Source organism: Rosa chinensis, chromosome 7 (assembly GCF_002994745.2).
Source record: "Rosa chinensis cultivar Old Blush chromosome 7, RchiOBHm-V2, whole genome shotgun sequence".
NCBI classification, from domain to species: Eukaryota; Viridiplantae; Streptophyta; class Magnoliopsida; order Rosales; family Rosaceae; genus Rosa; species Rosa chinensis.
Genome location: NC_037094.1, coordinates 4,648,008 through 4,659,722, shown reverse-complemented (window position 1 = coordinate 4,659,722; position 11,715 = coordinate 4,648,008). Strand labels below are relative to the sequence as shown.

General features: G+C 36.0%; 1 protein-coding gene across 1 annotated transcript; it reads left to right on the top strand.

Moving 5' to 3' along the window:
- The first annotated feature begins 271 nt into the window (after nucleotides 1-271).
- LOC112177282 lies at nucleotides 272-1,597 on the top strand. The gene has a single exon (XM_024315583.1). The coding sequence runs from the start codon at nucleotides 272-274 to the stop codon at nucleotides 1,595-1,597; it is 1,326 nt and encodes a 441-aa protein (XP_024171351.1).
- The last annotated feature ends 10,118 nt before the right edge of the window (nucleotides 1,598-11,715 follow it).

Below are 11,715 nucleotides of genomic sequence, written 5' to 3'. Positions count from 1 at the left end.
TTCAAGATTCACATCCTCCTTCCAATTTCTCTGCCAAATTTGGGAATTGCCCTCCTGAGAGCTGTACAAATTTGGAGTCAACTTGCACTGAAATATATCTGACTAATGATGGTTCTACTAGCAATGGCCAGGTGTGTTCTGTCCTTGCTTCAGATAACTTGAACAACATGATATCTACTGTCTCTGGTGAGAATACTAACCTATCCTCTAATGTGGAGGATATGGTTGATAATTGATTTTGGGTCTCAACCCTCTTATTACCTGCTTTCCAATGATTAAAGTTCTCTTTTGGAATTCTAGAGGTGCAGGAAGTGAGAAATTTAGATCTGATATTGCAGATCTTGTTAAATTACATTCAATTGATATTTTGGCTGTTTGTGAACCCCGTGTCCAATTTTCTAAAGCCAAAGATTCTCTCTTATCTCTTGGATTCACTGATTATATCATTGTTGAAGCCAATGGATTTTCTGGTGGTATTTGGCTCTTTTGGAAATCTAATCTCTTGAAGGTCCATTTTGTGGATAAAAATTGTCAATCAATAACAGTTAGAGTGACTCTCCCTGGGGGTATCACTTGGATGCTTACTGTGCTTTATGCTAGTCCTACTAACTCTGTTAGAAGCAGCCTATGGAATTATTTTGATCACCTGGTTTCAACACATCAGTTGCCTTGGATTTTTATTGGTGATTATAATGAGCTTTATTCCTCTGCTGACAAAAACTTTGGCTCTACCCGTGGAAGAATTAGAGGGCTTAAGCAATGGGTTGATCATAATGCTTTAATTGATATGGGATTTATTGGGTCCAAATTTACTTGGTCTAATAACAGAATTAAAGAAAGACTTGACAGAGCTTTTTGCACCTGTGATTGGAGATCTTACTTTCCTGAAGCTTTTATTAGACATTTGGCTAAAATGAAATCTGATCATTGTCCTATTCTTTTACAGCTTCATTCTAATAATTCTGTGAATAGAGCTGCTATCCCCTTCAGATTTCAGGCTATGTGGATGACACATAATGATTTTGCCCCTTATGTTGATAATACCTGGAAAAACTCCCATGGTTCTTTTGTTGAAAAAACTCAAGCACTATCACATGCTCTCCTGGACTGGAATCACAATACTTTTGGCAATGTCTTCAAAAAAAAGAGACAATTGCTTGCCCGCATTGGTGGAATCCAGAAAGCTACTGACATGTATAACAATCCCTTTCTTCTCAAACTTGAAGCTAAGCTTTTGATTGAGTATGAAACTTTGAGAGATCAGGAAAATCTTCTTTGGAAACAAAAATCGAGAAACAATTGGTTACAAGGAGGTGATAGAAATACCAAATTTTTTCACTTGAGTACTCTTGTGAGAAGGCGGAGAAATAAAATTGAGGGATTATTTGATGAAAATGGGGTTTGGCAAACTGAAACAAATTCTTTAAAGAATATTGTTGTTGCTTTCTTTCAAAAGCTTTTCTCCAGCTCCATCACATATGATTCTAGTTTTGTTATTCCTTGGCTTTTTCCCCTTCTTGAGTCTGATGAGCTGAATGATTTATGTCTTCCAATCAATATGTGTGAGGTTAAAACTGCCATGTTCTCAATTGGATGACTCAAAGCTCCTGGCTTTGATGGTTTTCCTGCTGCTTTCTACCAAACTTTCTGGAATCTTTATGCTGCAGAAGTCTTTTCAATTGTGCGGAACGCCTTTAATGCTGGTGAAGTCCCTTGTGGTCTGAACCACACAATTATTTGTTTAGTTCCTAAAGTGAGTGGACCCCAAAGTATGATGCAATTCAGACCTATCAGCTTGTGCAACACTGTTTACAAGGTAATCTCGAAAATCATTGTGGCAAGAATTCGACCCTACATGCAAAAGCTAGTCAGCCCCAATCAGGTCAGCTATGTCCCTGGTAGGCAGATTTCTGATAATATAATGATTGCTCAGGAAGTTCTTTTTAAATTCAAAAAATCTGCTGGCAAGAAAGGTTTTTTTGCTTGGAAAGTAGATTTATCTAAAGCATATGACCGTCTCAACTGGCAGTTCATTGAGTCTGTTTTATATGAATCCCTTCTTCCTCAGTCACTCGTGAAGCTTATTATGAGTTGTATTATGATGCGCTTTTGGGAAGCGCGCAATTTAACCCTGAAATATCGTTAGTAGTATAAGTAAATAGGGATCGTTCTATCCGGGGATTGAGGGTACACCTGTCATTGTGAAACAAATAAAGAAAAGTATTATTTACAAAAATAAAATAAAGAATAAATATATACAAGTGAACAAAAATAAGGGGGATTTTGTTTTTGGATTTTCGAAAATAAAACTAAGTTAACAAAATAATTAAAATGCAAAAACATAAAAATAAAATGGAGTGAGAGAACAAAGATCAAAAACCGAAACATATGATTAAAATTGATTCAAACCCTAATATTGTTCATCTAAGTCATGAGAGAGGAGTTGATCATGTGAAACATTCGAAAGCAAATGAATTCCCATTTTTTACTTTTCAATGCTAATTAACCTAAGCGAAAGCACCTAGATTAATCCTATTAAACATGCAATCAAACCCTAGAAAGCTAGTCAATCATGTCATGTTTAACGCATTACACATAGAGAAAGGCTATCAACTCAAGTGTACAACTTAGTATGGAAAAGTCCACCTAATTGCAATCCTCTTTAATTAAATTCGGTCTTTGCACAAAACCTTTACTACTTTGATTCAAGTTTACACAAAACGAAAAGTCGATTTCATGTTCTTAAACCTAGCACCATTCATATCAAAACCCTAAGTGTTTGCAACCACATAAGATTAAAATACAAAAGTTATCTATAACGCAAATTTAATTAAACAAACCCACATAAGCAACCTTCGAATCACAATAATATGAATCTGAAAATTCTCAATTAATCATAAAATTCCAGAAATTAATATTCATTCAAACACATATGTCAACTAGAACAAAACCAACGAAATCAAAGCAAAGGTTACAAAGGAGAATCGGATTACACCGTGAGATGGAGATGAGATGAACGAATTGAGGATGTGGTCTCTTGAATCTCGAAAGCAAGCTTCAAGGATGGTGATGGAGGATGATGCTCACAGCAATTCTTCTTCTCCCTTGGCCTTGCTTGAAATGTTGAATGCACTAGAGGATGGAGAGAAAATGGAAAGGAAATGGAGAGACAAAGAAGATGGAATGGATGAAGGAATTGGTCTCTAAGGAAAATGGAGAGGAAATGGTGAGACAAGGAGATGAAATGGATGAAGGAATGTGTGATTGAGAGTGAGAGGAGAATGTGTTTAAATAGGGAAGAAAAAGAAGAGTGAAATGATGAGATGAAGAAAAATAATGAAAGTGGAGTATGAAAGTGGTTTGTAAAATATGTAAAAGATGAGGTAATGATGAAAGCAAAGCATGAAGGTGAAGAAATGTGGAAGTGATGATGATCTTTTAGGGTAGAAAAAATGTATCCAAGGAAAAAGAAATGCTTTCTTCATATGGGTGGGAAACATGAATATGTGGTGTTGAGCTGTTTTCAGGTCAGTTTCTTCCCCTTTATTCCTTCAATTATTTCTCCATCAAAAATTCAGAATGAGCCTTCGACTTCTTCATAAAAAATGTTCCACTATGAGTGTAGATCATCCTGACAAATTTTCAGAGCTTTATTCCATGTGGTTGGGCCGGAAATGCTGCTGGACCTCTTACAGGCCCAGTTTTCCGGTTTTGCTTCTGTAGAAAATTGGGCTGATTGTTTGAAGGCCTTCCACTCATATTTTTCTCTGGTACTCTTCATAAGAAATGATCCTTTGGGTGTCTAGAATGGATCTGGAAGGTTTCAGCTCATTTGAAGTTCATTTGGTCAGGCGGCCGCTCCTTCTTCTTTGCTTGGCTTGGTTTCTCCTAGCCGGAGTAGGAATATGTGTAAAATTGATCTTTTAGTACATTTCCATTTTTCTCCATCATTTCCAGGTAATTATGGACCTAACGCTCATTTCACCTTCATTTACTCCAATGTACCTAAAAATCGAAATTGAATTAAAAATCGATTCAGTTAAGGAATTAACTAAGCAAAATGTGAGGAATTAACTATTAAAATACCGCATTAAAATGCTCCTATCAAATTCCCCCACACTTAGCTTTTGCTAGTCCCTTAGCAAAACAAAACAAAAAAATCCAAAACAGAACAAAGACTTGACAAAAAGCAAGTAAATGACTCTATTGCTCCTAACTGTTGTCTCAGAGACTCCAAACTCATGGCTTTCACGTTAAACACTTAATCAAAATCACAAAGATAATTCCATGGTTAATAAACCTGTGACATTCATATGACTAAGCAAGATATGGAGAACTTAAGTTATACAGTGAATGATAGCATGTTTCGAACAAGTCCAATCCAAACTCACAGGGCATACTCTCGATTTTTCTCTCAGAAATGGCTATGCTTAAAAGCTTCACACTCAAGTATATGCAAGAGAACAAATTGTAAGGCAACAAACAGCTTGCATATTTCATCAATAAACACATTTTGTGCAGAATTTTTAAAGACCTCATGAAATGACTATGTGCACAAATGGACCTAAACCATAAGCTCGACTGCGTAACTGACTCCACTAACCAAAGATTGCCCATCTCAAGGATCAAGTTAGCACTTAAAACAGGTTGTAATGGGGCTAAGCTAGGGTTTTCGAAATGAAGATTAAGGATACAAAAAAAATCCTAAGGACCTAGCAGAGCATATAAGGACCACCTTATGTCATCATTTTTGTAGACCAAATATCATTGTTTTGGGCCAAACCTTCATTCTAACCAACATGGGAATGGACAAAGACATAATTTTTAACTTTGAGCCTTCTACAAATTTGCAATTCCAAAACCACACTTCAACATTTTCCCAAGAGTTTTCTTTTCAATTTTTCTTCTCTTTTGCCGCTTTTCTTTCTTTCTTTCTTTTTTTTTTTTTTTTTTAAGGCAAATTTTTTTTTCTTTCTCTCTTTTTTTTCTTGGATTTTCCCCACCCCACACTTGTCTTTCATCGTCACCCCTACATACTATGTCATGCTCTACTAAGTCCTTAAGACAAGGGTAGAGATATCCTGTACTAAGCTCATGGTAGGGTAGTGAGGGTGATGAAACAAAGGTTTTCAACGTAGGCTCAAAGGGATTCATTCTAAGGAGTCCCACGACGGGCACAATTGGGGACACATGCTTGTTTGGCTTTGGTGGTTACCCTAATGCCTTCTATCCTATCCAGGATCAGTGCATATTATGGCATACAAGTTTTGACAGTCACAACAGCCGAGTTCTAGTACTCTCTAGTCCATTAAAATCTATGGCACATGATCATTGGATTTTCAAAGAAAGATGAGGTTTTGCAAATACAGCCATGAAATTCTGAAATTATCAATAAGCACTCAAAAAGAAAGTATTTTAGCTCAACAGCTCACTTGGGTCAAATGAATCAGACTTAATCCTAGCATGCTTAATGAACCAAGTTACAATCCTATCTCAAATCTTCATACAAGCATCACAATGTCGATTAACCACAGAATTCAATTAAGTCCTATTTTGATTGTGAAAACCTTCAGCCATGAATTCAGAGACATGTTCATCCTAGACGTTAGGAGCATCCTAAGACTCAAAAACAAAAACAAAAGTAACCAAATTTTTTTTTTTTTTTACAATTTAATTTAATTTCAACACTTAGGTACGGGAACAGGGAGTCTCGATGTGCAATGGGACTGAAACAGCTACCCTTTTTCAAGACTATGTTTAATCCAATATACCTTAGTGTATCACAACATCAATTAAAAACACAATCCAACATCAACTATTTTTTTTTTTTTTTTTTTTTATATATACTAACTACTAAAAACACAATAAAGCAATAATCCTTCCCCCATACTTAATTCATGCATTGTCCTCAATGTATAAACAAATATAAATCATGCAAAGCATAAATCAAGCATAGAAGAGAAAGTTAACACAACGAAACTTAAAACAACTTAAAATTCATGAAAATAAAATAGAAGGAAGAGTTCAAGAAAGCAAATCTGCGTTTGATGGCTCCTCCACAGCTACAGTTGAAATGGGTTGCCTCCCATGCAGCGCTTAATGTTTAAAGTCTCTCAGCCAAGACTTGTACCTCCATTTACTCCTTTGGAGGAGCGGTATGCGGGCGAGTGGCTTTCGCATTTCCCTTGAGCTCAGCCTCAACTCCTACAGAGATGCAGACATGGCTTAGTATAGTGTAAATTTTTTTTTTTTTAATTTTATATATATATATATTTTTTTTAAATATAGGACTCAAAAATAAAAGACAAAAAAAATATATATATATAGGACTCAAAATGAAAGACAAAAATATAAATCCCTTCCCCCACACTTAAATATTGCATTATCCTCAATGTAATCAATTAAAAGCATGCAATGAAATAAGTAAGCATAGATAGAAGACATTTACGAAAACAAATCCTAAAATAAAAAAAATAGAGAAAAAATGAAAAATAAAAAGAAATAGGGAAAGAGAAAGCAAATCTGATGATAATCTGAATTGGGTTGCCTCCCAAGTAGCGCTTGTATTTTACGTCTTGCAGCCAGACGGTACCTACATTAAATAAAGTTAGTAACTATAATTAACAAAGAAATACAAAATAAAAACAAGTATAACTATTAATTACAAACTACAAGTATAATTAACAAGTATATTGTATATAAGACACAAGTTAAGTACTCAAGTGAGTATAAAACGTGAAAACTATTTTTACAAGTTTAAAGTGTGAAACAACAAAATAATTTACATGTATAGAGTATTCACAAGTATTTCTTTTATTATAAACATTATTGATATCGAATCAAATTCCAAGCGGTAAATCAAGTGGACGTGCGGCCCAAGTATAGTCGCCTAGACACAAACTCCCTTTCAAATCTTTTGGGCAACCTTACTGAAATGGCCAGGTGGGGGAGGGCGAACACGAGAGGAAAAATCCATTTTGGCATGAGCTACTCTCACATTGTGGTTTATGCCCATTTGCAAGCACTTCTGGATTCAAAAACCCGTCATGAACGTTGTCCCCTTCCTAGACACCATTCCACATAGGCTATACTTACTAAGATGAGAAAGGTCATAAGTGTGAAGACAGTTCAACAAGTGTTAATAAAGGCCGCCCTCAACCTTAAGGGACCTGAGCTAGGTACCAGTAAGGGGTTTAGGCCAATATTAATAAAAGAGACTTCACCTATTCCTCTCAATTTACAACCTACAATTAAAATTCGTGTTTAATAATATAAATAATATTTAAACTAAGTTTTAAACAATTTATATACAACAAATATATACAATAAATGACACAATTTAGCAAGTGATTTTTCAATCCCCGGCAACGGCGCCAAAAATTGATGCGCTTTTGGGAAGCGCGCAATTTAACCCTGAAATATCGTTAGTAGTATAAGTAAATAGGGATCGTTCTATCCGGGGATTGAGGGTACACCTGTCATTGTGAAACAAATAAAGAAAAGTATTATTTACAAAAATAAAATAAAGAATAAATATATACAAGTGAACAAAAATAAGGGGGGATTTTGTTTTTGGATTTTCGAAAATAAAACTAAGTTAACAAAATAATTAAAATGCAAAAACATAAAAATAAAATGGAGTGAGAGAACAAAGATCAAAAACCGAAACATATGATTAAAATTGATTCAAACCCTAATATTGTTCATCTAAGTCATGAGAGAGGAGTTGATCATGTGAAACATTCGAAAGCAAATGAATTCCCATTTTTTACTTTTCAATGCTAATTAACCTAAGCGAAAGCACCTAGATTAATCCTATTAAACATGCAATCAAACCCTAGAAAGCTAGTCAATCATGTCATGTTTAACGCATTACACATAGAGAAAGGCTATCAACTCAAGTGTACAACTTAGTATGGAAAAGTCCACCTAATTGCAATCCTCTTTAATTAAATTCGGTCTTTGCACAAAACCTTTACTACTTTGATTCAAGTTTACACAAAACGAAAAGTCGATTTCATGTTCTTAAACCTAGCACCATTCATATCAAAACCCTAAGTGTTTGCAACCACATAAGATTAAAATACAAAAGTTATCTATAACGCAAATTTAATTAAACAAACCCACATAAGCAACCTTCGAATCACAATAATATGAATCTGAAAATTCTCAATTAATCATAAAATTCCAGAAATTAATATTCATTCAAACACATATGTCAACTAGAACAAAACCAACGAAATCAAAGCAAAGGTTACAAAGGAGAATCGGATTACACCGTGAGATGGAGATGAGATGAACGAATTGAGGATGTGGTCTCTTGAATCTCGAAAGCAAGCTTCAAGGATGGTGATGGAGGATGATGCTCACGGCAATTCTTCTTCTCCCTTGGCCTTGCTTGAAATGTTGAATGCACTAGAGGATGGAGAGAAAATGGAAAGGAAATGGAGAGACAAAGAAGATGGAATGGATGAAGGAATTGGTCTCTAAGGAAAATGGAGAGGAAATGGTGAGACAAGGAGATGAAATGGATGAAGGAATGTGTGATTGAGAGTGAGAGGAGAATGTGTTTAAATAGGGAAGAAAAAGAAGAGTGAAATGATGAGATGAAGAAAAATAATGAAAGTGGAGTATGAAAGTGGTTTGTAAAATATGTAAAAGATGAGGTAATGATGAAAGCAAAGCATGAAGGTGAAGAAATGTGGAAGTGATGATGATCTTTTAGGGTAGAAAAAATGTATCCAAGGAAAAAGAAATGCTTTCTTCATATGGGTGGGAAACATGAATATGTGGTGTTGAGCTGTTTTCAGGTCAGTTTCTTCCCCTTTATTCCTTCAATTATTTCTCCATCAAAAATTCAGAATGAGCCTTCGACTTCTTCATAAAAAATGTTCCACTATGAGTGTAGATCATCCTGACAAATTTTCAGAGCTTTATTCCATGTGGTTGGGCCGGAAATGCTGCTGGACCTCTTACAGGCCCAGTTTTCCGGTTTTGCTTCTGTAGAAAATTGGGCTGATTGTTTGAAGGCCTTCCACTCATATTTTTCTCTGGTACTCTTCATAAGAAATGATCCTTTGGGTGTCTAGAATGGATCTGGAAGGTTTCAGCTCATTTGAAGTTCATTTGGTCAGGCGGCCGCTCCTTCTTCTTTGCTTGGCTTGGTTTCTCCTAGCCGGAGTAGGAATATGTGTAAAATTGATCTTTTAGTACATTTCCATTTTTCTCCATCATTTCCAGGTAATTATGGACCTAACGCTCATTTCACCTTCATTTACTCCAATGTACCTAAAAATCGAAATTGAATTAAAAATCGATTCAGTTAAGGAATTAACTAAGCAAAATGTGAGGAATTAACTATTAAAATACCGCATTAAAATGCTCCTATCATATTACCTCCACAAGCTTCCAGATTTGTCTTAATGGTGAACTTACTCAATCTTTTAACGCTCAACAAGGAATAAGACAAGGTGATCCCCTCTCACCCTATATCTTTGTTCTTTGCATGGAGAAATTGTCCCATTTAATTCAATCTACTGTTGATATTGGTGCTTGGAAAGCGGTAAGAGCGTCTCAATCAGGTCCCAAAATATCTCATCTCTTCTTTGCTGATGATCTTATGTTATTCTCTGAAGTAACCTCTGATCAAGCCTGTATTATTAAGCAATGTCTTGATACTTTTTGCTCTCTCTCTGGACAAGCTGTCAGTTATGAGAAGTCTCTCATTTTCTGCTCTCCTAACACTAGCAATGAGATTGCCGCTGATATCAGCTCCACTTGTGGCTCCCCTCTTACCACCTATCTGGGAAAATACTTGGGTATGCCTCTAATTCACTCTCGTATTACAAAGTCTACTTATGCTAGCATCTTAGATAAAGTTCAGAATCGTTTGGCTGGTTGGAAATGCAAAGTATTAAGTCTAGCTGGCAGATTGACTTTAATTCATTCAGTTACTGCTGCTATTCCTAATTATGCTATGCAGACTACTAGATTGCCCATGTATATTTGTGATGATTTGGACAAAATGAATAGGAATTTCTTATGGGGAGATACTGAAAATAAAAAATAAATTCATTTGGTGAACTGGGATACAGTTTGCTTGCCCAAGAACCTTGGTGGTTTAGGAATAAAAAAATCTTCTGACATGAATCAATCTATGCTTGCTAAGACTGGGTGGAGGTTATTTCAAAATGACTCTGGCTTGTGGGCTTCAATTTATAGAGAAAAGTATTTGAAACGTGGCTGGTTGTTCGACCAAAACTACCAGCAAACTAAAGACTGCTCTAGTACTTGGAGAAGTGTTCTTAATGGTGTCAATCTCTTGAAAAAAGGTCTTATATGGAGGGTTGGTGATGGTAGGAAAATCAAGTTTTGGACTGATGTGTGGTTCCCTCCTACTGCACTTATCAATTATGCTCTGCCTGATTCTATTATTAATATTGAGGATACTGTCTGTAGCTTTTGGAATGATAATGGTTGGGACTTGAATTTACTTTCTGATTGTATTCCTACTGGTATTACTGATCAAATTCTGCGAATCCCTCCTGGTTTTGATGGTTGTGGAGATGATACTCAAATCTGGGGAGGCACTTCCAATGGTTCTTTTTCTATCAAGTCAGCTTACAATATCTTCTTTGAGGATTATGAGCAAATGCACTCTCCTTGGAAATTTATTTGGAAAATGCAAGTTCCCCCAAAGCTCAAGACTTTCCTGTGGGTTCTCTGTCATGGTAAACTTCTCACCAATGCTCACATAGTCAAAAGGAATCTCACTGATGATGATACTTGCCCTATATGCCGCTGCAATAGTGAATCCCTCTCTCATCTTTTCAAAGATTGTCCTGCTGCTCTTAATGTGTGGAATTCCTTCACCTTACCTCAACCTGTTAAATTTACTTTCTCCATGAGTTGGGAAGGTTGGTTACAAGCTAATCTCTTCTGCAAAGCCAAATGCAATGCTGGAAATCCTTGGTGTTCTACTTTTGCTTTCATATGTTGGTTCATCTGGAAATGGAGAAACAAGCATATTTTTGAAGCTCATTTTCGAATTCCAAATCATCCAGGTATGGTCATTAATGCTGCTATCTTTGAATGGAGCAATGCTCAGCTGAAATCTGATTTAAACAAAACTTATTGTCTTAACCTTCTGAATTGGATGAAACCTCCTCATGGATACCATAAGCTCAACATTGATGGTAGTAGAAATGGACATTCTGGAAAAATTGGTGCTGGAGGGGTTATCAGATGTTCTAATGGTTTATGGATCAAGGGTTTTCAGATAAACTTAGGCATTGGTGAAGTTTTAGATGCTGAATCTTGGGGTCTGTTTTATGGTCTTCAACAAGCTCTTAAATGTCACATCACTCATATTGAAGTAGAAACGGATTCTGCAATTTTAGCGAAATTGATCTCTCAACCTGATGTTGCTCTTCATCCCATGGGCTCTCTTATCCGTTGCTGCAAAAATTTGATTAGAGGCTTTCTTTGCTTTTCCCTAAAGCACATTTACAGAGAAAGCAATATGGTAGCAGACTGCCTTGCCAAGGAGAGCATCAACCATGACTATGGGATAATTGAGTTTGATGGTCCTCCCATTCATGCATCTTCTGCTTATATTGATGATCTTGTCGGTGTGACCCGGCAAAGAAGAATCCCTATTAGGCCTAATGATAGGCCAAGCTAGCTATTTTCTTTTTTAGTTTGTTCCTTTGCTTC